Below are 27,012 nucleotides of genomic sequence, written 5' to 3' on the forward strand. Positions count from 1 at the left end.
AGGAGCCTCTGAAAAAGTATCAGTGGGACTGCTGTCCTGCCCTTGAACGTATTCAAGCAGGCTAGCACCGACCGCGCACGTTCCTCTGTGAGGCGCGCTGTCTGTTCAACCGAATCCAACTCCATACCGAGAAAAAAGATCCTCTGCATCGGGCTCTTTTTCCCAGTTGACCCGAAGGCCCAACAGGTTGAGGTGCCGAAGCGCCAGGTCCCTGTGCTCGCACAACTAATCCTGAGACTGTGCTAGTATAAGCCAATCGTCTAGATAGTTGAGAACGCGAACACCCTGCTCTCTGAGGGGGAACAAGAGCTGCCTCCGCGACCTTAGTAAAGACACGGGGAGACAGAAACAGCCCGAAGGGCAGGACCTTGTACTGATATGCCCGTCCTTCGAACGCAAACCGCAGAAATGGTCTGTGGCGTGGAAGGATCGACACATGAAAGTACGCGTCCTTCATGTCGATCGCTGCAAACCAATCTTGGGCACGGACGCACCCAAAGATGCGTTTCTGTGTCAACATCTTGAACGGTAGCTGATGAAGGGCCCGGTTCAAAACTCACAGGTCCAAGATTGGCCGTAACCCACCGCCTTTCTTGGGTACAATGAAGTAAGGGCTGTAAAACCCCGACCTCATATCGGCTGGAGGGACCGGCTCTATCGCATCCTTCGCCAGTAGGACTGCGATCTCTGCCCGTAGAACAAGGGCATCGGCCGCCTTCACTGTAGTGAAGCGGATACCGCTGAACTTGGGCGTGCTGAATCACATAGCCGAGGCTGATGGTTCACAGAAGCCAGCGAGACGGGCTGGGTAGCGCTGACCAAGCGCCCAGAAACCGTACAAGCGGGACCAGTGGGACCACAGCCGTACCCGCAGTGGGGCAGCGAGGTGGAACACAGGGACCCAGCTCGGGTGGCTTGTGAGCGGGCCGGAGAGGGTGTGTGTGTGGGGTGCAAGGCTCACCTGGTTCCACGGGTATTGAGGAACCGAACCTTGTCGGTGTCTCTCATGTCTGCCAGACACAGCCAGAGATGGCGCTCCTGGACCACAAGCGTGGACATCGCACGACCCAGGGAACTCGTGGTGACCTTCGTCACTCGGAGAGCGAGGTCAGTGGCGGTTCAGAGCTCTTTCAGAACTTCCGGATCATGACCACCCTCGTGCAGGTCCTTCAGTGCCTTAGCCTGGTGCACCTGCAGTAACGCCGTGGTGTGTAAGGCGGAAGCAGCTTCCCCGCAAGCCGTATAGGCACTGCCAGTTAGACCAGACGAATGCCTACAGGCCCGGGAAGGAAGTACCGGGTCTCCCCGCCAGGAGGAGGCGGACTTAGGACACAATTGCATCGCTACCGCCCGCTCCACCGGGGGGATCGCCGAATACCCCTTCGCTGCACCGCCGTCGAGGGTGGTGAGGGAGGAGGAGCCTGCCGGCCGGTTTCTGGCAGTAAAAGGTGCCGTCCACGACCTGGTGAGCTCCTCATGCACCTCCGGGAAGAAAGGCACCAGGGGGGGGGGCGCTGAGAACCAGCACGAGCCACCCCGAGAAACCAATCATCCAGCCTTGACGGCTCGGGATGCGGTGGAGGTTTCGACTCGAGCCCGACACTTTCGGCGGCCCGGGAAAGCATAGCTGTCATCTCCGGATCCGATTCAGGCTTTGAATCCCGGAGGGCGGCAGTGCGGCCGAATCCTCATCCGACAGCTCTCCCTCCGATGCTGAGATCGACATCTGGTCGGGGGGAGGTCCACTGGATACCGCTGGTACGCTCTTTAAAGGGGGCCCAGCGCGTTCCGTGGGTCGCTCCACTGGATCGGAGGAGCAAGAGGAGTGATGGTCCCCAGAGGGTTGGTTCCCTGCGGGGTTTGCCATCACTGTAACCCTCAAACCGCCCGCGCTACTGATGGAAGTGGTTCTCATCTGCCTTCCGCCAGAACGAGCCCCGGATCGTGGCAGCGGCAACGGGACTCCGCCCCCTTGAGAGTAGCGGAGCCTGGTTCGCAGCTCCAAGATGGTCATCTTCCCGCAATGAGAACATGACTCATCCACGAAGGCCACCTCAGCGTGCTTAATGCCCAGACACGTGAGGCAGCGATCGTGACCATCACCCGGTGCCAGGCAACGACCGCACCCAGAAACGCACGGGTGAAACGCCATCCTTGTAAGGACGATCCGTCGTCTTTATAAAGACGCACCCGTGTAACTCTTTTAGATAAATTTGCTCTTTTTAGGAAATGCTCTTTTAGTGCTGAGGCGCACAGGGGAGATGGCCGCTTTGCAACACGACAGGGGGTAGTGCAGCCTGAAGAGCAGAACGATGTTGTCTCTCGGCTCCGAAGCGAAAAGCTGGTATGCATTGCACCTGCTGCCTTATTATACTCACGCTGTGATCAGCGGCAGCTGGATGCAATAATTGCATGCCAATGTGTATTGGCTCATTTAGTTTACACTCGAAGTAGATTGGTCTATCGAAGCGATATCCCAATTCGTCGGTCACGACGTGACTCGTAGTGACCGACTGAAAGGGAACAACCATATTTAAAGGTAATTGGGAAATAAAAGCCTGCTATTATTAACTATTAAACTTCCTATTTTTTCCCTTCATATCTTCCTTCCCAGAACACCCAGCCATATTCAACATTTTAGCTCTGAGGACCACCAAAGCTGGCTCGCCAGAAGCTCAGTGGCGTCCTTCTCCTCATCAAGGTTGGCGATTCGATTTTTTTTTTAAACATCTTGAGCCATGTGATTAGACTTGCACATTTTAATCACTGCTCATCAAAATCATTACACTCTCAAGCGTAATTATTGCTGAGTCAGTGTTTGTGTTTGTGAGCGTGTTTATGTGTTGCGGATGATTAAAAAGCCACAAATATATTCCTCCTCCAGTGCCTATACTCCCGTCAGCATAATTTATAAGCGTGTGCACACATGAACATAATGAAAAATGTGAACGTGGCGCAGTAATTACCGAATACAAACCGATGAAGTAACAGATGCACAAGCAAACCGTCTTTGTCGTGTGCAGTCACACACTCCAAAACCTACTGTGCCATTGTCCTAATGCAGCATAATTGCGTGCATGCAAGCACGCAGTCACACACACCCAGGGACAGGCTCAAATTAATGAGCATTCATACACACACACGGCGAAAAGGGCTCAAGCGTGACCGTGTAGTCTATAATACGTGCATAATGCAGAAATCATTATTTTGCCTTGTCGTTTGCTTCCATTGTCTCCCATTTTGTAAGCTCCTAGACATGGTGAGGATTTGGTTGCAATGTATGTTTGTGGGTTCCCCGACATTATCCCAGGGTGTATTTGTTTAAGTGTGTGTAGGTGTGCACGTCCTGTTTGAGTAGTGTGTGACCTCCTAGCCTGGAGTGTCTGATCTGCCCCACTGGAGAGTTGGAATCTATTTGAGTCCAGCGCTGGCTTTCTATAAACACCTTTGACCATCTTGCTGGCTCGGTCACCTTCATCCCCCATCCCGACCCCACCAGTTCTTTCAAGGCAATCTAGGCACGTTTGTCTATGATCAGAGCAAACAAAAAGAAAGCTAAATGCTAAAACCATCACTTGCAGTATTTTTTTTTTTGTTCTGAAAACTACGGTTTAAGCACTCACACTTACACACACAAGCTTGTTTACTCACAAACGCTGCCGTGGCATCCATTCTCGTTTTTTCAAATTGGCATGTGAGTAAGAAAAAGCCAAAGCGTGTGCCTGACACCCTTTTTTCTCTTTTTTTCTTTATGTCTTACAGAGAGGGACCCCTCCTTGCCTGTAGCTCCAGACAAGGCAGGCCTCTTTTGAGGAAGGCACTCAGTGAGAGAGGCTAAGAGACACCCTCACCCTCGCCCTACATAGACCTACTTTTACCTGTTCCTAATGGCTATATCATTCAGTTCCTTAAAATACAACCAAGATCACTGTGTAAACAAAAAGACAAGGTTTACATCTTCCCCCAGTTTATGTATCTTCCCTGCCTCATTTGAGAAGAGAGATGGACTCAACCTGTAGCTATTGCACAGCTGTGAGCCTTTTTCTTCAGGCTGGATAAATCACCTCAGGACTGGCCCCTAAATCTAGCTGGTCTCGAACGTCAGAGGCCAGAACAATTTCCGTGGATAAGAATCCTGATCTTATTAATATTCATAGGTATCTATACATACATTTAGATAGATGGTGAAGTGTACAACATGGACATATTGACGGTATCTAAAATCTATTTACTTATGCAGAGATTTAGAAACATAAATATGTGATTCCTTTATATTATATTTATATTATACATATATAACATTTTACAGTTGTAGACATTTTTGAGCCCATAACCCCACAATTAACCACTTTTCTACTGTGTAAAAAAGTAATAGGCGGATAAATGTACAATGACAATCATTTTAATTCCAATTTACCATACTATTATATTGATATTTTTAAGTCTTATTTTTCATGAAGCAACTGGTTAAAAGACATGCAAGACCAAACATTGTAACGCTTAAAAATTTCAGTGATACAAAGTCACAGTGGATGGGGCCAATTGTCTATGAGTTAAATAGAGGCCTTTTTCTCACACAAACCTATCATATGGTTCATGGTGTCTTTAATGTATTGTATAAATAGAATGGATTACATCTATTATTGTATGGTGCATTTGTCATTCTTTGGTGAAATACTTTGTTGAGATAAATGCATTAAATACCATAAATGTGATGGCATTGAACATGTTTCGTAAATCTCATCGGTGAAATACAATTTGATCAACCTAATAATTCCATTAATTCAATATTATATTAAGCTAAAAGGGTTCAGAAACGTTTTATATATCTCTAAGGTTGTTTATATGTGACATGCATACAATTTAGATGCTGTCAATATGTTAATATTGTACATTCATGTCCTAGAACTACACTTTAATGAGATCACATTGGGATAAGGGGTGTGAGTACTCAAATCCAACCAATTTGTCCAGATATTTTTTCCTGCATGTTCCACAAATATACACTTTTACATGGAAACAGCATGTTTAGTTCTCAGAAAATGTAATGGCTTGCTGTTTCCTCAAGTATTTCTTTGAAACACATGTTCTTAACAGGATGCTTTTTTACAAGATACCTGTGCTGTTTAAAGAATCCCATCTGTGTGGATTTTCAGAGCAAAAGTAATCTGCCAAGTGATGGTTTAAGATTAAATCACATGATGATTAAGTCAGTTTGTCCCAAGAGTCCTGTTAAACCCAGAGCCTTGACTGTATCTGTATCCCTTTCAGCTGTCAATGTCACATTAAATTAATTCTAACACATTCATGCTGTCTGGAGTCTTGCTGTATGCTAAGTCACATTCAACAGCTGCATAGTCTAAACCAGATTACATTTTTAGCACATGGAGCATGCACAACAAAATTGAGATATCATTTGAGAATTAAAATGCAAATGGTGTACAACAAATGTCTTGTTATGTGACTTTTAACCCTGGATCCAGCCAATCAACAGAAGCAGTAGCAGACAGTAGATGACACCTGAGCAGAGATGGAGTAAATATGGCAGCATTTACATATAGAGTCCAATACAACAAACCACACTGGGAGCGACAGATCCATACATACTAGCAGACAGCTGAAGACAAATTACATCAGGGTCACTATACTGCTTCTTGCGTAGTATGTGGGGATTGGAAGTATGCACAGCATGCACAAGTGCTTATTTGGAGAGGAAAGACTAGGAACATTTGGCTTGCGACAAACTAAATGCTTAGCAAAAAAAAAAAAATCTGACACAGAACTGTCAGTTAACATTTTAACATGTATATAAAATAAGCATTTAAGTCCAGCAAATCTGATTATTTTAAACAAAGAGATTTTTGCATCTTTTGTCAAAGAAGCAGCTGTTTTCCCTTTGTCTCATGTTAGTATTGGTGCAGTGCCACAGTAGTGCAGTATATTACCGATGTTAGCCAGGGTGCTGTGTTTGTCTGCCATTGGCTGGCTAACCTCTTTTGATTGGCATGAACTGGTCCCTTTCCAGAGGGGATCCATTATGATGGACAGCTCCTCCTCCTCTGCCGTGCCTTGCCCAGGTTGATGGGAGCATGTGGAGCGTAACTCTGCCGCATGATAGCTGTCTCTCTGTCGGGTTATAGGGGGCCCCAAGGGGTGCTTCTAATTTCTGTCCCCAGTCACTCTCTCTGTCTCTGTCTATGTCTCTCTCTCAATCTGTAGCTCACACCTGGCTGCCTTCCTTCACATCTAGATGGGGAAATGTCAGCATATGCTTTATGCGCTGAGGGCGAAGCCACAGGCTTGAGCATTTAATTAGCTTCATTGCACTACTGACATCACAACTTTATTATAAAAACGCCACCTAGCTCTGAGTGGGATAGACTGATTGATGGATTAATGATTGGGTGATTTTGGAAATATTATATGTGAAATAATCATTCCAGTAAAGTTCTTCTTTAGACAGACAGAGAGATACATAGAAAAACAGGCATATCTGTCTAGCTATAGATAGATAGATAGATAGATAGATAGATAGATAGATAGATAGATAGATAGATAGATAGATAGATAGATAGATAGATAGATAGATTTATCTATCTATATCTCTGTTTGTCTGTCTATCGTTCTACCTACTCATCTAGAGACAGAGATCTACCTATCTGTCTATCTAGACAGACAGACAGACAGACAGAAGATACAGTAGATATGCGAACAGTTAAATGGATGGCATAATAACTCAGCAGTGGTGTCATAATATATGTGGCGTGTTTGAGATTGACATTAAACATTCATTGTGTGAGGACTGCTATGTCCGTTCAGTGACAAGCTTTCTGGAAGCACATCAAAAGACGATTTGCGCTGACATAAGATTGGCTAATCGTTACTGACTGTGGCTGTTATCGTGCATTTCCTCCAGTCTGAGGAGAGAGAAGACAAATCGTTAATAACGGTCTGAGTGAAGCACAATGTAACATTGAGAGCAAGACACACTCACCAGACAGACTAAATACACAAAGAGAGAAAACGAGGGATAGAGAAACAAAGAGGAAGAAAAGAATCGTATTTCCCTCTTGGCAATGCTACTGAGCTCTTTTCACTGTGCAGTGTAAACAGGGAACATACAGAGATTGAAGATGGCAGATGGGCAACTGAACACATAGACATTGACTCACACTGTGCCAATCGCTCCATTACCAGTATAGATGTGTTATAGTAGACAAATTACAATCATTTATAAACAGACAATAGCTCCACAACTCAAAGGAGATTTCTTTGCTGATTTGAAAATATAGAATCTGGGAATCGTTCTTCACAAGCATTTCACCTTTGTTCTAAGCATGCATGTGTGTTTTCTCTCCCTTTTTGTCTGTTTTCAGATTCATCCCCGGACCTAACAAAGAGCTCTTTCACAGGCAGTGAATGTGGATTCTTTCTGTCAGAATGGACGAAACCATTCATTCAAAGGGGTGTTTGACTGGATTACCTGTGACTGAACAATAAAAAAGGACATTCTCGGGGATAAAGATGAGATTTGCTCGTTCAGTGCCAAGGAATATGACAAATAGAAATAAAGCAGGCTAATCTGTGTTTTTGATCAATGAGCCCAACGCTGCAGACTCGACCGTGTCCAATTCTCTTGATTTTTTTCTGCGTTTCTCCTGACCACCTTCCTCTGGTTCTAAACTCATACAGCTTAGGGGAGCCTATTTGAAGACTTTGCCTCCCTAGGTAAACTGGACAATCCTGATTTAAGCTGTGAATGACTGTATGAAGGCTCATGATGGATAAGCAATGGTCTGTGAAAATGAGGTGGAAATCAATAGGAGATTTTTTTTTTCCATCCCAGCATCAGTTTGTCGTTCCACGTCGGCTTTGGTAACAGACTAGGAGCTTGTGAAGCCCTGCTATTTCCCTTTCACTTCTGAGTTTACCGCTCACCGCTAGTGTCCCACATGCTGTCCGTTTGGAATTCCCCCAAGTCAAAGGTCACCTCACTGTCTACTTGGGCCAGATATCTTTTTATTTGTCAGCATGCTCAATGTATTTTGTGGGAGCTTTGTATTGAAAGTAACTGTATATATTTCTGTATATATACATATAGATACATATTAAAAGACATCATATGAAGATCTATCATGCCCTAAAACCTGTTCAGTGGGTTTGAATTAAGACTTTATTCATAGTTTTGGTTCCTTGAACAAGAAGTACAATTAATCCCTAATTTAAGGCTGTCTGTGAAAATACATATTCTTTTGATGTAATGGAAATCTGGCATATTTTACTTGAATGAGAATCTTTTCCACTGGATCCATTATGAAAAAAATAGGAAAATTCACTAAACAGTTGCAACATTTTTGTACACAATATTTCAGCGCAAACCAATTTTTTTAGTGCTAAAATATTCCTGAGCTGTAAGTATTTAAGTCATTGCCATTTATTTCAAACAAGTTTCCATGCAAATTAGGCTTAGTATTGATTGATTCACAAAACTGTACTGCTACTCTAGTGCTACTACCACCGTTGGAAATCAGATAGCAAATGACTTTATGTACATTTTCTACTGATCACAGCAAAAGTAATTCAACACGTAATGAGCAAATACTGGCGAAGAGCAGATGTGTGGAGTAGTCAACTACACTTGGTGCTGTACTGTCCCAGTAAAGTACGTCAAATTTTGGTAGTGTATCCAAAGTATCCTCCACAAACTACTGTAGTACACAGAAGCAACCAGCAAGTTTGAGAACTGTGCCATGCACAGAATTTGCTGGTGCTTTTGTTTTGTTATCCGATTTGCATAATTCTGAATCGGTCGCTTCAACACAGCAAACAATGTAATTATTTGCCTCTGTCGTTGGACGCAACTCATTCTTAGTAATTTCGCAGGGATATCAGTCTATCAGTCCAACAAAAGAGGCCACAATCACCTATATATACCTATAGCCAGTTCAGTCCATGATTAAGTTTGTTCTATGCTGTTCTGAGAATAGATAGGCTTCATCATGCTTGTGTAGGTTTCATAAATACAAGACATTCATTTTGTTAAATGTGATAACCATAATAAGCAAACACTGGATCTGTGTCACTGGACAGAAACCTGACACAGTTCAGAAAAATGAAGCCCTAGTTTGATAGGGTCAGTGTCGTAGGGAAGATGAGATCTCATTTTCAAGAGATTCATTTTCTGTGTAATAAAGTTTCAAAGGGTTGTCAAAAAGCGGGCTTCATTTCTCTTTACTGGCATCAGTAGACATGCAACTACAGTAGCTCTGGTAGATAAACATGCAGCCTTATCAGAATTAAATCAATATTAAAATGGTTTTCTATACACTGTGTCTACTTTTATTTCTCTGTTAGTAATGCTGTTCTCTGATTAGCATGTTTTATCCATAATTAATTACACACGTTGTTGCTGCTGACATTTTATGTCATCCATGGATGTGGGGAACATTGATGTTTTAAACAGATTTCTAGAATTCAGACCATTTTTTGGTCTGCTAAAATAATTATAGAAATCAAAACAGTCCAAAAACAAAGCCACAGCAGGACAGTTACACGTCTCCAGGCAACACACAGTAGTGTTGTTCCTGAATGAATCAGTGGTTTTGAATGCATTACTTGAGTGAATCATTAAATGACGCACTCATAAAACAGTTGCTTGTATCATTCCTGAATTAATCAGGGTTTTGAATGAATCCTTTGAATGAATTATTCAGAGTCTCACCTATGAATACAGTAACTTGTTTTGTTCCTGAATGAATCAATGTTTTCGAACAAATTGGTTGCTGCCACCTACTGGCATAACAATGTAACCTGCAGAAAGAATCACTGAAAAATCATCACCAGAATGACTGTCTGAAATCAGATTGGAGAATCAGAACGAACTGTTGTAGAATCATGTCTTGCAAAGTTTTCCTCTCAAAGAGGAAAGCTGGTCTCCAATATTTTCTCCCTTATTTTTGCAAATAGGGTAGAAAAATATGGAAGAAGAACATGTCTTCAACAATGAAACAGTACACAGAAATTCTAGTTTGATTTGTGAATATATACAGGAAAAAATACAGGAAAAAGTTTGCTTTTGTTTGCTTCCTCTCCTCAACAAGCACCATATTATTAATCATTTTATATATATATATATAGAGAGAGAGAGAGAGAGAGAGAGAGAGAGAGAGATATAGATATAGATATAGATATATATATAAAATCTCTGCGTTTTTGTTTCAAGTCATTTTTTCTATCAGCGAAGTCACAGAGGGCTAGAGACTGACAGCTACATCGATCTCCCAGCAGTTTTCCCAGAATGCTAAGCAGGGAATTACAAACAAAAAGCTGTGTTTTCTCTTCTTCAATGAGGCATTCCCACATTTTGTTGTTGTTTTTCTATCTAAAAGGATACAGAGCAGCTCAAAGCCTCAGTGTGCATTTAATGCGTTATAGGAACCAGGACCTCAACAGCAGACCTTTCATGAGAAAAAGACGCTGCCGCTGAGATTATTGTGGGGGGGAAAGTATGTAAATGGGAATCAAGTGATTTTTTCGTTGTGTATTCGAGGTTTTAATGTGGATGGGTCGTAAAAGGTGCTTTGGGATGGATGCTTAACGAAGAACTCAGTTCTCTTGCGTGCATCTGCTTTTTCTGAGTAAGAATGCTGGTGTCTTGCTGTGAAGAGAGCCCTGCTTCTTTTTAGAGCAAGAATTGCCTTTGCATAGAGAACCGAATGCATTTACCGTCTTCCTATTCTTTGTTGTTTTGCTGAGGAAACTTCAGTCGAGTTCTAGGAAGAGGCTTCTGCTCTTGGCTTTATTTATAACCATTGTATGATTATTTGAATGGGAAAGTTATTGTACATTACAACATTACAGGACATGTTTACAATGACTGCAATAATGAATGCTATTGACAATACTCTGAAAAGTAAATGTCAACAGCATTTTCATATACCTTAATTCAAATATAGTCATGTTTGGAATAAGCCTAATTGAATTAAAGAAATAGTTGACCCAAAAACTACAATTCTATCATTGCTTACTCACCCTTTGTGATGTTCCAAACCCAAATGGCTCACTTTTTTATTCTTTTTTTTTTTTTGCAGTGTAGAAGGTAAGATATTTTGTCAACATTAGCTAGTATTATGACAAAACTTCTTGTTTTTTCAGCATTTTAATTAAGTTATATTATAATATTTTATTAATTGTATTGATAGTAACATATTCCTTTATAAATTGGTTGTCTTCAATGTCATTGCTTTCTAAGACTCACAAAAGAGTCACTCTCACAATAACCGATGATGATGTATAGTTTCGCACTGAATCACTAAATTGGTCATAAATATGAAAAACACTAAGGTCTGAAAAATGAGTAACTATGAAAAAAAATAGGTTGCATATTGTTTTGACAAGTTAAATAAATAAAGGCTTTATTGAAGTCTTTTTGATCAAAAGACAAGCCTCATCGATGGTAGAGCCTTTTTCATCACAATATTTATTCTCATCCATTCCCTACAATCTTCATTGGATCTTCTTGATGTTTCTCTGGCCCTTGATGTGTTTAATACACATACAAAAACTCTTTCTTAGCTAATTCTCTTGTTTATTCATACACTTGTTTATTTTGCCTGAACATTGATTTATGTAGTCTTTTTCCAAATCAAGAATTAATATGGAATATTTAATCAACACCTAGAAGCTAAATGTTACATTTGAGAATAGCCTACAAAAATATGATTCAAATATGATTTTAGTATTTTGAAAGTATCATTTTAATAATTTAGTATTAATATAATTTTTGTATTATGAAATATTTTGAAAATGCTGCAAATGCAAAGTGCTATATAGATATACGTGTACATATAACTGTACTGATTCATTGATAGAAATGAAAATGGCTTCTTGCAGGTGGACAGTCTCGGTGGACAATTGTAGTGCTGTGCATGCAGATATCTGTAGCAGGTGCCCAGCAAACAAAGGAGCCAAACCCTTCAAGCGTGTCAGTTTTAATACAAACTATATGCTGAAGATGAATCAGCAAATTTCGGTATGTGTAAAGTGATGAACATGTCCAAAACCCTGCTCTACAGCACCGTACAATCCCACTATGCAAGATCAGAAGATCAATAAAATGCAGGTCAACACTGCACTCCTGACAGCAGGCCAAAGACTTCATTACAGCAAGTAAAGAAACTCCAGGCTTCAAGCACAACTCCGTTTACTTGTTGATTCTTTTACTGGCCCTTTTTCCACCCATTTTGCTCAGCTATTCAATTCAATGGTAGAAAGTGCTCATGCTCTAGGCAATGGGCAATTGATCCCCATTCTATGAAGAGAGGCTTTCTCGTCAAACTGCACTGACTGACCCATTTACAGTAAATGCTGTTTCCTGTAGTAAGCTGTAATTTTACAGTTTATTTTCACTGCATTTGTAACTGCAAACTAATAAATGTTCTGTAGAAATGTCATTCGTAATGTTTAATGAGTGTTTTTGTTGTATTTGTGAGTGTGAGAAACTCAGTAACACGCTAGTGTGAACACAAGGAAAGGTTCATTCACCGGGGGTGATTGCTGGATCAAGGATGTTCCTTTAATCATAACTAAATAGCACAGTGTGTTTCTAAATTTAGCTTCAGATTCACAATGAACTGGTTTGAAGGACACTCTCAAGCTCTGGAGAGATAAATCAGGGTCAGCGGTTTGTTTTGATAACAGCTCTGGGATTTTCACTGTTCATATCACTCTGCTTGTCTGTGTCTTTGAATTTCAGACAGACTGTTAGTCTGTGCATTAGCGGTGGGGATTTTTCAATGACTCTTTCTCAAGGTTACCTCGATACTCCAGTAGGTGGCGACATGTGATTGTCCTTATGAGTGAATCACTGACTCATTCATTCTAGTGATCAGAGAACGCTGATTCGATCAAGAACAGAACACCACCTGCTGTGGCTTTCCTCTGCAGAGCGGAAACAGACAAGGTAACCGGCAAATTTGTATCTAAAATGTGAATTACTTGATATTAACTTGTGGAACTGTTGTAGCCTAAGCAATAGAGCTTAGACAGGGTAGTGCCAAATTTACTTTTTGAAATGAATGAAAATAAGACTGTGAGGGATAGAAGTAGGCTACAGTGTGTTCAGTGGATTGTGCTTTTGTTTAAGAAACATATCGATTGTTATGCTGACATTCAGTAGACAAAAACTCCATAAAACAGTTTTGAAAGATGTGAGTTGTGAAATTTAGCTGATTTATTAGAACCTTTAGTACGTGCTATTGTAAATATTGTAAGTCAGGGGTATCAAACTCAATTCCTGGAAGGCTGGAGCCCTGCAGAGTTTAGATTCAACCCTAATTAAACACACCTGATCCAACTAATCAAGTCCTTCAGGATTATTTGAAAACTACATGGTATGTGTGTTGGAACAAAACTCTGCAGGGCTCCAGCCCTCCAGGAATTGAGTTTGATACCCCTGCTGTAAGTCTATCCCTCACATCCTCATTTTCATCAGTGTTAAATTCAGTGTGGCGACTAACTTGAGTAAGTAAATCACACTCGCAATCGCGCTGTTGTCTTTTTCCCAAATATCTTACAGCACTCTTTTGTGTGATAGGGCTTAATAACAGTGTGTTTGTCCACATATTTTTCATTTTTATATTTGTTCAGCATGAAGTTCAATAGCAAACCCCACAATGTCCAGAAGTAATGCCCCACCTAAAACATCGCCTCACCTCCACCCTGTGCTTTCAAACATTAATTCAATTCATTGCTTCTAATCACCTTACATTCTTGCCTTTACTTTCTACAAATAGTTTGCATAGCCAACTCGAAAGTGCAAGAGTCAAAGAAAGTTGTAATTAACGTGGATGACTGCGACTCCTAATAAGAGATCTAATTAAGAAAATGAATAAGGTGTCAGGGCCCTTTCAGAGTCGGTTCGACAGGAAGATTAATCGCTCGCTGGGCTAATTTGATTTGTGACAATGAACAGGATGACCTGGTGAGTTGTTTTAAAAAGATTCCATACCCAAGAGCATATGACATTAATAAAACATGAATGGATTGGCCTAGAGGAGGGAAAGACCCCCCTTTTCACTTCAAAAGCTCAATGGATCACCTTTTTAGCCATTTAAGAAGGGAACAATTCACTGAACAGCTAAGGGGCGCTGGGAAGCATGTCTGTGAGGACTCTTATTACTGTAAATAGGCTACCTCAAGGAATTACTACTAGTCTAAATCTTGACCTAGCTTTGTTTAGATCCTGTAGTTGGTAGTTTCTTCAATTTGATAGAAAATAGAAAATAATGCACACCTGAGGTGGTGAAGCAGAGTAATAATTCAATGGACTGGAGTCAATTATTCCACTTGTACTATGGTTACCACACTTCAAGACATCATTCAGATGATGTATCTCAAGACATTCTTCAGGTTTTGTCCTTAAAACGCTCTTGAGGGAAATTATTAATTTCTTACGCATCTTACGTTCTTTCCTTACATAATAAAACGTAATTTTGTGGCTTTTATCATATTGCTCATGAAAAATGGGGGCAAAAACAAAAGTGTTGCATTTATAATTTTGTTCAGTGTATATATATATACACTGAACAAAATTATAAATGCAACACTTTTGTTTTTGCCCCCATTTTTCACAAATCTGGAAGGATTCTGTACACAATTCCTGGAAGCTGAAAACATCCCAGTTCTTGCATGGCCAGCATACTCACCGGATATGTTACCCATTGAGAATGTTTTGGATGCTCTGGATTGGTGTATACGACAGCGTGTTCCAGTTCCTTCCAATATCCAGCAACTTCGCACAGCCATTGAAGAGGAGTGGACCAACATTCCACAGGCCACAATCAACAACCTGATCAACTCTATGCGAAGGAGATGTGTTGTACTGCGTGAGGCAAATGGTGGTCACACCAGATACTGACTGGTTTTCGGTCCCCCAAATACAGTAAAACTGCACATTTTAGAGTGGCCTTTTATTGTGGCCAGCTTAAGGCACACCTGTGCAATAATCATACTGTCTAATCAGCATCTTGATATGCCACACCTGTGAGGTGGATGGATTATCTCCATTATTATTATTTTTTTCTTGTGCATCATTTCCTGTCAAGCTATAAGTTTGAAAATTATCCTTAGCCAGAGATGGTAGTCAGCCATGATCAGAATGCTATTAAAGGGATAATTTAACCAAAAGTGAAAATACTATGATTATTTATTCACCTTCATGTTGTTCATCCCTTCATGGAAGATATTTTGAATGCTGAATGTTGGTAACCAAAACCAATGGCATCCATTGAATGGACAATTTGTCAAAATATCTTCAAAGAAGTCTATAGAAGTTTGGAACAACATAAGGGTGAGTAAATGACAAGTGAATATATTTTAAACAGAATGCATGATGTAGTGAAAACATTCATGATGTTTAGAAAAATGGCAGAAATGACAGAATTCTTCTATGATGCATATATACAATATTCTCTGTTGAACATTGTGTTATAAGAGAGTGCATTCTCTAGGTCCGCATGGCCAAAAGGGTCCATAATTAATGAACAGACAACTACCGTGAGACAAAAATGTTTCCAATGTGCATTCTCATAATGTACTCAAATGCATGTATAATAATCTGAAAATGCTCTGTAGAGAAGCCTTAATGCTCTGCACGAAGGTCTGCATATGCACAGGAGTCAAACTGATAAAAATTATAGATGACACTAATAACTCTGTGATTAATGTGGACTACAGAAGAGGGGAGACATATGTGGGTGGTTCCTTTGCTTATGTGCATATCCTCTGTTCAGCATCAGTGCTCTGTGTGTCCATGGATCAGAGACCTTGAAAGCAGATCATTGTTGCTGAGACTTATCAATCATGGCGGTTTCTGCCTCTGAATGAGCAACCACCCGAAAGATCACATTCAGAATATTCGTCTGGGTGCCGACAGTAAACATGGCAGATTTCATACACAAGTCAGCTTACTTAAAGGCTCATCTGATTTTAATTTGAATTGCATGCTGTCAGAGGTACACGACAGGACTTCTTGATGAATAGGATGTACAGCATCTTACTGACTCCCATACTTGTCTTTCAGCTTCTAAACCAGACTTTCAATTTTAAAAGTAAAATTGATTTTCCATTCCACTCCTTTAACCATGAAAGGCAATCTGTTCTCCACCATCATTCAGAATGTATACATCAGGACATTTTCTTTGAGCAGGCAGTGCCTCCTCAAAAATATTCAGATCAGAAAATAATTGACAGTACTGCAAAAAAGCAAAGAAAAAAGTTACAAAATATGAGATCAAACAGTGTGTAAATCATTCATTTTTATATATAAATACTGTTCAACAGCGACACCAGTGGATAAAACATGAATATGAGGTGGGTAACCAAAAATACAAAAAAAACAAATGCATTTAAATACAAACTCCAGGTTTCTGTGATTGGCTGATTACTCCCAGTTGTTCAGCATGATGAAGATGAATGGACTAATTATAATGTAAACAAGTTGTGTTTGTTTAAACATGCATAAACTAGATTTATAGTGGGTAAACAATTGTTTTTATATATATATATACAAACTATGGCTTCTTTTTTGACCTATAGAGGTTTAGCCGGCAACGGCAAAAGGCACGGTGGATTGTGTTCACCGACAATGTTTTCTGGAAGTATTCCTGAGCCCATGTTGTGATTTCCATTACAGTAGCATTCCTGTATGTGATGCAGTGCCGTCTAAGGGCCCGAAGATCACGGGCATCCAGTATGGTTTTCCGGCCTTGACCCTTACGCACAGAGATTGTTTCAGATTCTCTGAATCTTTGGATGATATTATGCACTGTAGATGATGATAACTTCAAACTCTTTGCAATTTTTCTCTGAGAAACTCCTTTCTGATATTGCTCCACTATTTTTCGCCGCAGCATTGGGGGAATTGGTGATCCTCTGCCCATCTTGACTTCTGAGAGACACTGCCACTCTGAGAGGCTCTTTTTATACCCAATCATGTTGCCAATTGACCTAATAGGTTGCAAATTGGTCCTCAAGCTGTTCCTTATATGTACATTTAATTTTTCCGGCCTCTTATTGCTACCTGTCCCAACTTTTTTGGAATGTGTAGCTCTCATGAAATCCAAAATGAGCCAATATTTGGCATGACATTTCAAAATGTCTCACTTTCAACATCTGATATGTTATCTATATTCTATTGTGAACAAAAATATAAGTTTATGAGATTTGTAAAAGATTCCATTCCTTTTTTGCTCACAATTTGTACAGTGTCCCAACATTTTTGGAATTGGGTTTGTATACACATCACTAATGCCCTACTAACTGTCAATGATTCATGTAAATGCCTTACACTATATTTCTATGGGGTCAAAAGTCATAAACTGTTTAAGAAAAACTTGTATATATATATATAGTATTGGTTGGTTGTTAATAAAAAATTATGTCAAATTGCCTTTAACCTGCATGTAAACATCAAATTAAATTTGAATTAATATTGGACTAAAAAACTTTATTTGCATAAATATGAAACATTGTCTACATATGCTGCCTCATATCAGACTTCCTTTTAGATTGTGGTTATCTTTGCTGTCCAGTTATTTTTTCTTTAATTTGTCTTTTTCTGGGATTTTAACAACTCTCCGATCTCTTTATACTTTTAAGTTATTCACCAGTTGTCAATATGTCAATATGTGTTTTATGTTCAAGGGTGCTGGGTATTAGCAGAATAAATCCTCTAAAATAGAAGCTAAAGTCAAACTCTGTGCCAGGTTGTTGGGAGCAGTTTGAGTTGACAGTGCTGAATTGAGTTGAGCTGAGTAAATTAATCGAAGCTCACTTTACATTTCAATAGGCAAGTTGGCACTCATTTTCCTCCTCTTCCTCTATCTATTGGCGAAAGTGTTTTATAACCCTATGCTTCCTCATGATGAAGCTGAATAAAAGATCATGGAGGAAGGAAGGCCCATTTTGACAGGTTGAGACATTATTCAAAGCCTTATTTAATATTAGTGACACATCCTGCTCTTGTGAAGTCTAAAATTCAGCATGTTACATCACACATGCACTAATGCCAACACAAACATATGTGTATTGTTGGCCCACATGCATGAAATCTCAGGTAACCCATGTGAATCAGGCACGTAGCATGTGAATAGGTATGGGTTTATATGCTATGTTATGACTGACATTCTGGCAAACGCAGACAGAGAACTGTGTGTGACAAGACTGTGATAAACAGCTGTGAGTGCTGCATCCTTTAGGACTACCGGTGCTAAAAGTGCTCTAATACATATTACACCATATTCCCTTGAATATAGCTTCACTCTTTTTATATAATAGTTTGACTGATTTACTGAGTAAAGAAGAAGTGTCTAATTACTGACACTAACTGCAACATCAAACAAAACATTGGCTCGACTAATGACATGAATTTACTAGTTTGTTTGGGGCAGGGTTTGTGCTTCTGATGGCACAGGTTTTACTTCAACTTAGAAACAGGTGAATTTTCTTAGCTGGATGTGAAATTTTGCAAATGCATGTCATATATCTTATTGTGAATGATTCATCCATGTATATTTCTTTTTTTTCCCTTGTAATGTTTAATCAGAATGACATAATTCTGTTGAAAAAGACAGACTTCCCCCTGGTGATGTTTGTAGGACTTCTTCATTCATTCAGTCCGCTTAAACCTGCCTCTACACAATCAACTACAAGCTCGTATTCATTGTGCAATGCCCACATCTCAAAATCCAAACAACATCCAATGCATAGAACCAAGTCTCCTTCCTAGATTTTTTTTTCTGTAATCTATTATATTTGAATGTACATCACAATAAAGAAGAGATCGCTCTCCATTTCATCAAATTTTTACAGTACATAAAACGTTAACTACCCACAGACCGAATAAATAAAAAAATGTAGGCTAATAATTTATTTCAAATATTAATATATTTATCTGTGCAATCAGTTACAAATAAATTTATATATAAATAAAAAAAAAATGCAAAACACAAATTCAAACCCTTTTTTTTATGAAAAAAGGTCTGCAAAAGAATAAAAGCTCTGCAATAGTCCTGCTGAAGATTAAAAAATAAATGAACAAATAAAAACTTTAAGCTTACAAGATTTGTGACATTTGTAATATGGGTTTCCAATTCTAACAAGTACAGAACATGACATTTTTAAATGTGGGACACGGCATTTAATGCTAGACCCATTTCTCTTGCTGAATATTGGCTCCTCTCTGTTTTCTCAATGTTTAATTGTAAATCTCAATGTTAAGTTCCACGTTAAAAATTTAAATTCATGCCAATATAATCCCTGGAGGTAGATCATCTCTTTCTAGTGCTATATCCGCTGCAACAACATGTTAAATGTACTGCCCTCTGGGTAACAGCCTAACCGTGAACCACTTGGCAAGACTTTTTGAAATTACCATCAACAGTATCAGTTAGAATAGAATTCACCTCAGCAGCTCTATAGTACAGACTTCAGAACCTATCTAGAATAGAATAGAATAGGAGAAAAACTGTTTTGCATTAGATAATATTAAACGTGTTAATGTATCTTGTGTATAATGTATCACCTCAGATTCATCTTTCAACCTGGTTCAGATGTTTCATGTATTGTATTTTGTTAACTTGGATTACATGCAATGGAACTCTTTATTCAAGACTAATTAGCTAATTAACTGATTAGTATGCAGTGACATGCTGGACTGTCCTGACACATCATAGCATGCCATTTGACACTATTACTACTCACAGTTTTTCTTACAATATGGAATTGCTGATGATATCAACTCAGCAATAACCTATTAGCTGATGACTGTGCTCCCAATGCTTTTGTTACATTAAAAGGCTATTAATTATTGACAATGTAATTATCATAGCATTGTTACTAATATAATTAAAATGTCACTAATGGATCTTGGGACCTAACTGATATCACTCTTCTAACCTCTTAATCTGACACTTATTTATTTTAATAGTGGCTCTATTTTTCAAAAACAATATGATTCATCCCTGCTGGGGATTCACTCGGATTTGATTGCTTTCCACTGTGGTCTGATAATCTGCACACACACACTTTACAAAATAGACTGTCTAAATGTCACTACCACTCTCTATGAAGGATATCATTTTAGACAACCACCTGTGAAAGATAACCACAAGCCTCCCTAGGTTTTATTCTTCAAAATTGTATGCAATGGCAAAACCATAATTTCCAAAATGTCATAATTACCTCTAGCAGTAATAGGCAATCTGCATGACAATTTGTTTTATTGGAAATGTGTTGTGTGTAGATGTTAAGCCCATCATAATGTAGTAATGTTGTTGTGATTGTCTCTAGGCTGCAGAGAGACCGGCGAGACTGGAATACTGCAGCCTGCTGGGTAACATGTCATTTCCAGCGCAGTGTGAAATCTGGGTGGGATAGGCCAATAGCGCCTGATGAGTAAACAAGTTAGGATCTACCGGCTAAAGTGTGTGGCAAACAGTGAGACACAGGCTAACATCTGCAGGCTAAGATGGCATTTAAAATTTAAATTCACCATAAAACAAAAATTGCCCCTATTTGCATTCTTATTACACATCCTGGTTTTATTGTGAATTATTAAGTGCATGTTATTTCAAACAAAATATTTTGTCTAATTAAGTGTTCAGTAAAATGTAATAACGTTTTTTTAACCCCACTCCTCCAACCACCTGTCACGTAGGGACCATATTGCTCTTTTTGTACATAGTCTTGCACATTGGCATAGACATTGAAAACAGTGAAGTAACCATCATAGATATTGTGATGCTTCAGTTTTAACAATGAAACAGTGCAAGGTAAGTAACTAAACTTTTAATGTTTGATACAGCTTGTTGGTAACACATTAGTTTAGGGACCAATTCTAACTATTAAGTTGCTTATTAGAATGCTTGTTACTAGCATAGTGCATATTTATTAGTATGTAGATCCCTTAATCCTACCCTAAACTTAACAGCTACCTTACTAACTATTAACAAGCAGCAAATTATGAGTTTATTGAGGCAAATGTCGTAGTTGTTAGTTACAACTTGTGTGTGACCATGACCAACTTGTTTTATGATGTTACCAACAGTACTATCCAGTAATGCAATTTTTTTCTCAATTTTAATTATTTTGAAATAAAAATAGCCTAGATTATTTATATGAAACAGAAAATGTAATTTGTAATTGAATATGAGACACACCAAAAAAAAAACATTAACAGATCTGTTTTCAGCATATTAGGCATATGATTAACAAGAAATGTATGCATTTAAAAATATATTTGAAAAAATATATATTATATAAAATATATATTTTAAAAAGGTCAATTGCATTACTTTACCATAAACTGCCGTTCGTATTTATTTATTTATTTATTCTTTTGTTGGTCCCCCCAGTGTTTAACCAAATTATTGTCTTTGCACATTTATCTGACTATTACATTTTTTATATTGTTGAGACATTGTTAGGTTTAGGGTAGATTTCGGGATATGGGCTCAAAAATACCTTGATAAAAGTAAAAATGAACTATACAAATATATTTATTTATAATATAAATATGAAGGATTCATAAATATTTTTTTGTTTCAAATGCTTTGCATATTAAATAATTGCATGTTTTAAATGCTTTCAATACACCCATTTTGTCAACATACAAAAAGACAGGCATGTCAATGTTAGATATGAATACCAATAAGACGAGACCAAACTGAAACCAAACTAAAGCACGCTCGCCCCATTGGAAACAGCTATAGAGAAAGAGGTCTGATTAACTGAAACTTTGCATGTTTCTAACAACCCTCCTCTGACCTGAGAAATCTCTGTAGGTCAGAACATCAACATGGTGTCTGTGACCCACCCCTCCTTCTGCTGACACGTTCGCCTTGGCGCTCTGGGCCCCTGACAGAGCAGGGACTGACCCTCAGTTGCTGCCCTTGCCTTATAACTCCTGGAGACAGTCAAAGGTCATGACGGGGTGGCAGCAGACAGCACTCCACAGATGGACGATGACTAGCTGTGCTCCTGTCACATCAGCATGCGGTGGTCTTCTCCTGAGAGAGTGAGGGAGATGAGATGAGAGGGAGAGTGCGAGCGAGCGAGCGAGGAGGAGACGGAGAGAGACCCCTTCCCCAGGTCTTAGTCAGTGGTAATGAAAGGACACAGGGGCAGGATGGGAAACATGTGAATCAGTGGTGTGCCGGCGAATGCCCTGAGGCACCTTGGCATTCACAGGCAGCTAGCAGGTGGCAGAGAGCCAGGCAAAGTCTGTGCACTACACACACATACCCACGCGCTCCATCTATCCCTGTCTGAAAGTCACAAGCTGGGAACACAGCCAAATAAAGAAATCCAGGTTTTTGTGGGATTGGAGCATGTCTATGTAAGCACGAGGGGAAAAGAGAAAGAACTTATTACAGTTCAAAGGTGGAAGACTTCAGAAGCCTGAGGTACAGTCACAGCAAACATTTGTTTGATCAGTATGTTGTCCGTGATCTGCACTGAAGACATTACAAAGATGTAATCAATTAAAGACATAATCAAACAGACGATGAACACTATTAACAGCAATTATTATATGATGCAATCAAACAAAATAATTCCCTTCACTCTCTTGGCACTTGGCACAGTGGGGGCTGTTGACTCTTGGGGAATGTTTCTGCTGGAGACTGGCATATAAACCAACTACTGAAGAAGTCATCCTCTTACCAGTAATGAGGAGTAGATGTTGCCAATGTCTGAAGAGAAAATATGTCAGTATTTATACTGATAGACTGACACACACACAGTACGTGGCACAGGCCTAATGTATCAAACATCAGTGTGACAACTCATTGATGTCATGTTTTCAACCCAGATGAACTTGGGTTGAAGATAAGATGAATATTTTAACAGGTCCTTCTGTAATATGCCATTTAATTTCATCTTTACTGTATTATAAGGGATATCTGACAATGAAATATCATAACTATCATGTCAGTATTTATTGTAATATAATGTTCAATGTATAGAAATACTGCAATATACAGTATTTTTCATTATAGTCTTGTATCTCTAATGCCCAAGAAAACTTTTGCAAGCTGAACTGAGAACTGAACCTGGTTCAATGTTCATTCACAAATCAAATCAATTCACTGACTCCGTGATTGGGTCGCAGCAGTTCTGAAGTTAACAGTTCACTGGAGGGGAATATTATAAATGAACTATAACTCAAAATCAGTCTAGTTCTCACACAAAGACATTGTATAGGTCTAGAAGATTCAGAAAAATAGTGCACAAGTTGTATAGGCTATACTTTTGTAGAGCTTGTTTGGTGTAATATTTGACTATTTTGGAGCTGAACTGCAATGGCCATTATGAACTGTCATTGTGTGTAAAATACATTCAGAAAGATTTATGTAATTTTTTGTTGCACAAAAGAAAGAAATCTACATGGATTTGGTGTTTTTATATGATGCCTAGTGGTTTTAGGCAATTTAAGGCAGTGTTTTTGTTTTGTGGTAAACTGTTCCTCTAAAAAAAATGTAACATGAGATTTTTCTCTGTTTCTCTAACAAGGAAAACATCACTGGTCCACTTCCTCACCCTTAAACCACTGTGACCTCTGAGGAGACATGACTGCATGCCATGTTTTGTTCAGTCGATCAGCTGTTCAGTTATGTAAGTGCACACAGAGTCAAGTCACAGGTCTCCAATCCTGTGCACTCTGACACTGTATCCACTACAGGATCTTTATCTCGATCACACCCTGCGATCTTAAATACACTTTTTTCTGCTGGAAGATATTAAACGTGACAAGCCTGCCAACACCTTAAGAGATGGAAAAAGAAAGATAGACGCAGACAGGTATCCCCTCACAAACACATATACACAGAAAACAGTCCCTGGAATTACTTTCTAGAGAAATGAGAACTGTGACAGAAAATGTCATGAACAATTAGTGTGAGACACATTTATGAGATAAACGCAAGTGTCCATGATTATTAAACATGCAATAATTAATATAGAGCAACAGAATGCTCTAATATACTCTTAGTTGCTCTAATATAATCTCGTTGTACTACAGCAATGACAATAAATTATTGTATTAGAAGTAAGTCTGTATTTGGATTTAAAACACAGCCAGGCAAATAATGGAAGACATCTGTAATCTGCCTCTCTCTCGTCCCCCTCTCTCTTTTTTCAGTATGAACATTTTTGAAAGGAAGAAAAAAGGCAGGAATGAAGTAAGGGAAAACTAAAGAATTGATAGGAAGGTAAGACAACGTAAAAGAAATTAAGCAATTAAAATAAGGAACAAGGAATTGAAGTAAAAGAAGAAAGCACTGAAGAAAGAAAACACATTTAGGCAGTACATTAGAAAATACTCAAGATACTTGTTAGTAATTCAATATTAATTGTTTCACTTTGGACAGAAATATGTTCATTTTATGCTCCAAACTCCATAACATTTCTAAGCTTTTCCCCTCTTCCACCCATGAAATCAGACACAATTTGTCAAGTAAACAAGCTATTAATCTTTTAAACGGTTACAAATCCTGTATTCTGGGCATGAATGATGAATTATGTATGATAGATATAAGGGGGAAAAATGCCACTAACAACAAACATTTCAACACTTGTTCTGTGCCAGAGAAAACCACATTTTCCCAGGCAGTTGTTTAGCACTATACCCAAACGTAGCCGTGGGTCGTTTGCTATCTGTGGTTTCTAAATCTTATCCTGCACGCTGCCTCCTTGACAGTAATTAAGAACGGCAGTAAATCATATTTCTACAATTTTGGGGGGCAAAGTTCTTTAAATAGCTCTTTAAAAAGACATACTCCCAGGCTGTGTTGGGCAAAAAAAAAAAATCCTAGCCAATCATATCGTATTACATCATTTTCCAAAGGTTTTGTAAGATGTGTAATGGAGTCTCTGCATATATTGACTCTGTTTGTGATTTATGAAGTGTAACGTTTATTATTATTTATTAGCTCTAAAAAGGGGAATATTTATGACGAATCATAAATGGTTATGATTCATAATAAATATTTAGATTATATCTTCGAATTAACTGTAGCAGAATCAATATTACAATTATTTGATCTGTCCGTCCACCGAGCAGACAATATAATCATTTATCAATTCAAGGAATATTTATTTTCTGCCCACGGAGCAATAAACTGTCCTTCTTTGTACAGTGCTAGCAGTAATTCAAAATGTAGCGAGGGTTCAAACATTCATTGACTTGGAACTGTGAACAGTAAACAGAGACAATTCGTTGTGAATATAAGAGATTTAATAAAATGAAACTATATCTAACATATAACTAACTAAAACATATATACACAGAATGGTTGTTTGGCAGTCTGTGTTTATGCTGTATGTGACATTGAGAAATCTGTCCATCTAGTCACAAAACCAACGGAAGGAAGAGAGACTGAAAGAGCAGCTTGGTTCCAAGCCTCAGAGGTGATATCACTTACACGTTTGCATGGATGTTCATATACCAAGACACACAACTGAACGGCGTAATATCATGTATGCGTGAGTTTTATCACTGACAGGCACATTTTGATCCATTTACATCCATTTATATGCGACAATATCCTGTATCGTCATGCATATATGGATGACACTCAAGCAAAACATAGTGCACGGCTAGATTTAGCATATAAACACTCAAGCCACGTGCCCAGCGCTGTGTGTTTCTCTCTCCGGGTTCCTTCATTACCGCGGCTCTTCTTCAAAGCATACAGATGTAACGAATGTCACAATATCTGCTGCTTCAATCCCATTCGACACACTAGCTGTGCCATGACAATGTGCCTCCAGCACCGGAACCCTGGCCATGAGTTAAAGTGGGTGCCCACAGGCATCTATGTTATCAGGCTCGGCCACATTGGCACCTCCCTTGGCACATATTAGTGAAAAGCAGGGTGGTATCTGAGGATAATGAATCAGGGATGTTCCTGAACCCCATATCCAGAGCAAACGCTGGGGTCAACATAGAATGCTAGTGTGGTTAATTGGTTTCGGGAGATAACAGATTTGGATTATTGTAGCACAAAGAGCCAAACAAAGCTAATAGTTTCAGGGTCACAGTCTGTGTCTCACCTACTATGTGCACTTAAAAACTGCCCTCACAAGGGAGCATTTCTGCACAGAACATTATCCGCGTGCAAAAAATGTGCTCTAGCGAGAACGACGCTGAGGAGCGCTTGCTTGACCCCCTCTATGCCCTCTCAACTGCTCAACCCCTGCTCGCTCCTCATCAAGTTGACTTTTGAGATTTTGGAAGCGGGGATCAAGTAAATTTTCCTCCTCTCCACATCAGTAGGGAAACCATACATTCATACTACTTTCTGTGATTGACTGGAGCATTCCCATACAGCACAGCAAACCTTGGTGGTGACTATGAGTTGATTTTACATGTATAAATCCATTGCTGTAAATAAGTGCATAGCAGAAGACGACATACATAACATATTAAATGTGTAAAAACAATGTTTTAAGTTGTTTTAAATTTGAATATACTATGAATATATTTATATATCAATAATTGAGGGGTGCACAATAATTGAAAACATTAAACAATATTAATTTTCACTTAATTTAATCTTAAAATTCACTTATTTTTAATGAATTTTCTAAGACAACACACTAAGCATTGTCATTAAGATTATTTAGGCCTTCAGTTGCCATGAAACGTGTGACACCACAATGAACATTAAGACATGATTGCACTTGAATAACATGCAAGTTTAAGAACATACAATTTTTTTTTCTAAACAACAGCAAACAAGGTCTTTAACCAAGGTAACTTTAGCCTAAAATATGTTAAGGTATACGATAGTTGACCACATTAACCTCAAATATTAGCAGATTTTATCATTTAAAAACAACATTGATATAATAACATATACATACTACATATACATGTTGATGTATTTTATAAATATTGTAAATAAATGCGTTTATTGTCTACTAATTACCAAAAATCGCGGTTCTGTCTCT

General features: G+C 39.0%; 1 protein-coding gene and 1 long non-coding RNA gene across 4 annotated transcripts in view; both read left to right on the top strand.

The window, feature by feature from the left end:
• The window catches only part of LOC107558887 (protein FAM19A1-like), a 186,014-nt gene extending 177,881 nt beyond the window's left edge, over positions 1–8,133 (top strand). Inside the window, exons 5-6 of one of the 2 annotated variants that reach the window (XR_001605536.1) lie at positions 2,615–2,701; positions 7,377–8,133. Coding sequence is in view for 1 of the 2 variants with exons in the window: in XM_016242582.1 (XP_016098068.1) it covers positions 7,377–7,394 (18 nt within the window). In the remaining variant the exon portion in view is untranslated. The remainder of the gene's footprint in view (positions 1–2,614; positions 2,702–7,376) is intronic. The other variant, XM_016242582.1, reaches the window with a different exon arrangement.
• Positions 8,134–12,894: 4,761 nt separating this feature from the next.
• On the top strand, positions 12,895–23,606 carry LOC107558883 (uncharacterized). Of its 2 annotated transcripts, none has more exons than XR_001605535.1 (3): positions 12,895–12,961; positions 20,350–20,392; positions 23,572–23,606. It is a non-coding gene; the product is annotated as an uncharacterized lncRNA (long non-coding RNA). The 2 variants fall into 2 exon arrangements; XR_001605534.1 differs by lacking the exon at positions 23,572–23,606 and adding an exon at positions 21,843–22,524.
• Positions 23,607–27,012: the final 3,406 nt, after the last annotated feature.

This window comes from Sinocyclocheilus grahami, unplaced genomic scaffold (genome assembly GCF_001515645.1).
Source record: "Sinocyclocheilus grahami isolate Dianchi unplaced genomic scaffold, SAMN03320097.WGS_v1.1 scaffold664.1, whole genome shotgun sequence".
Taxonomy (NCBI): domain Eukaryota; kingdom Metazoa; phylum Chordata; class Actinopteri; order Cypriniformes; family Cyprinidae; genus Sinocyclocheilus; species Sinocyclocheilus grahami.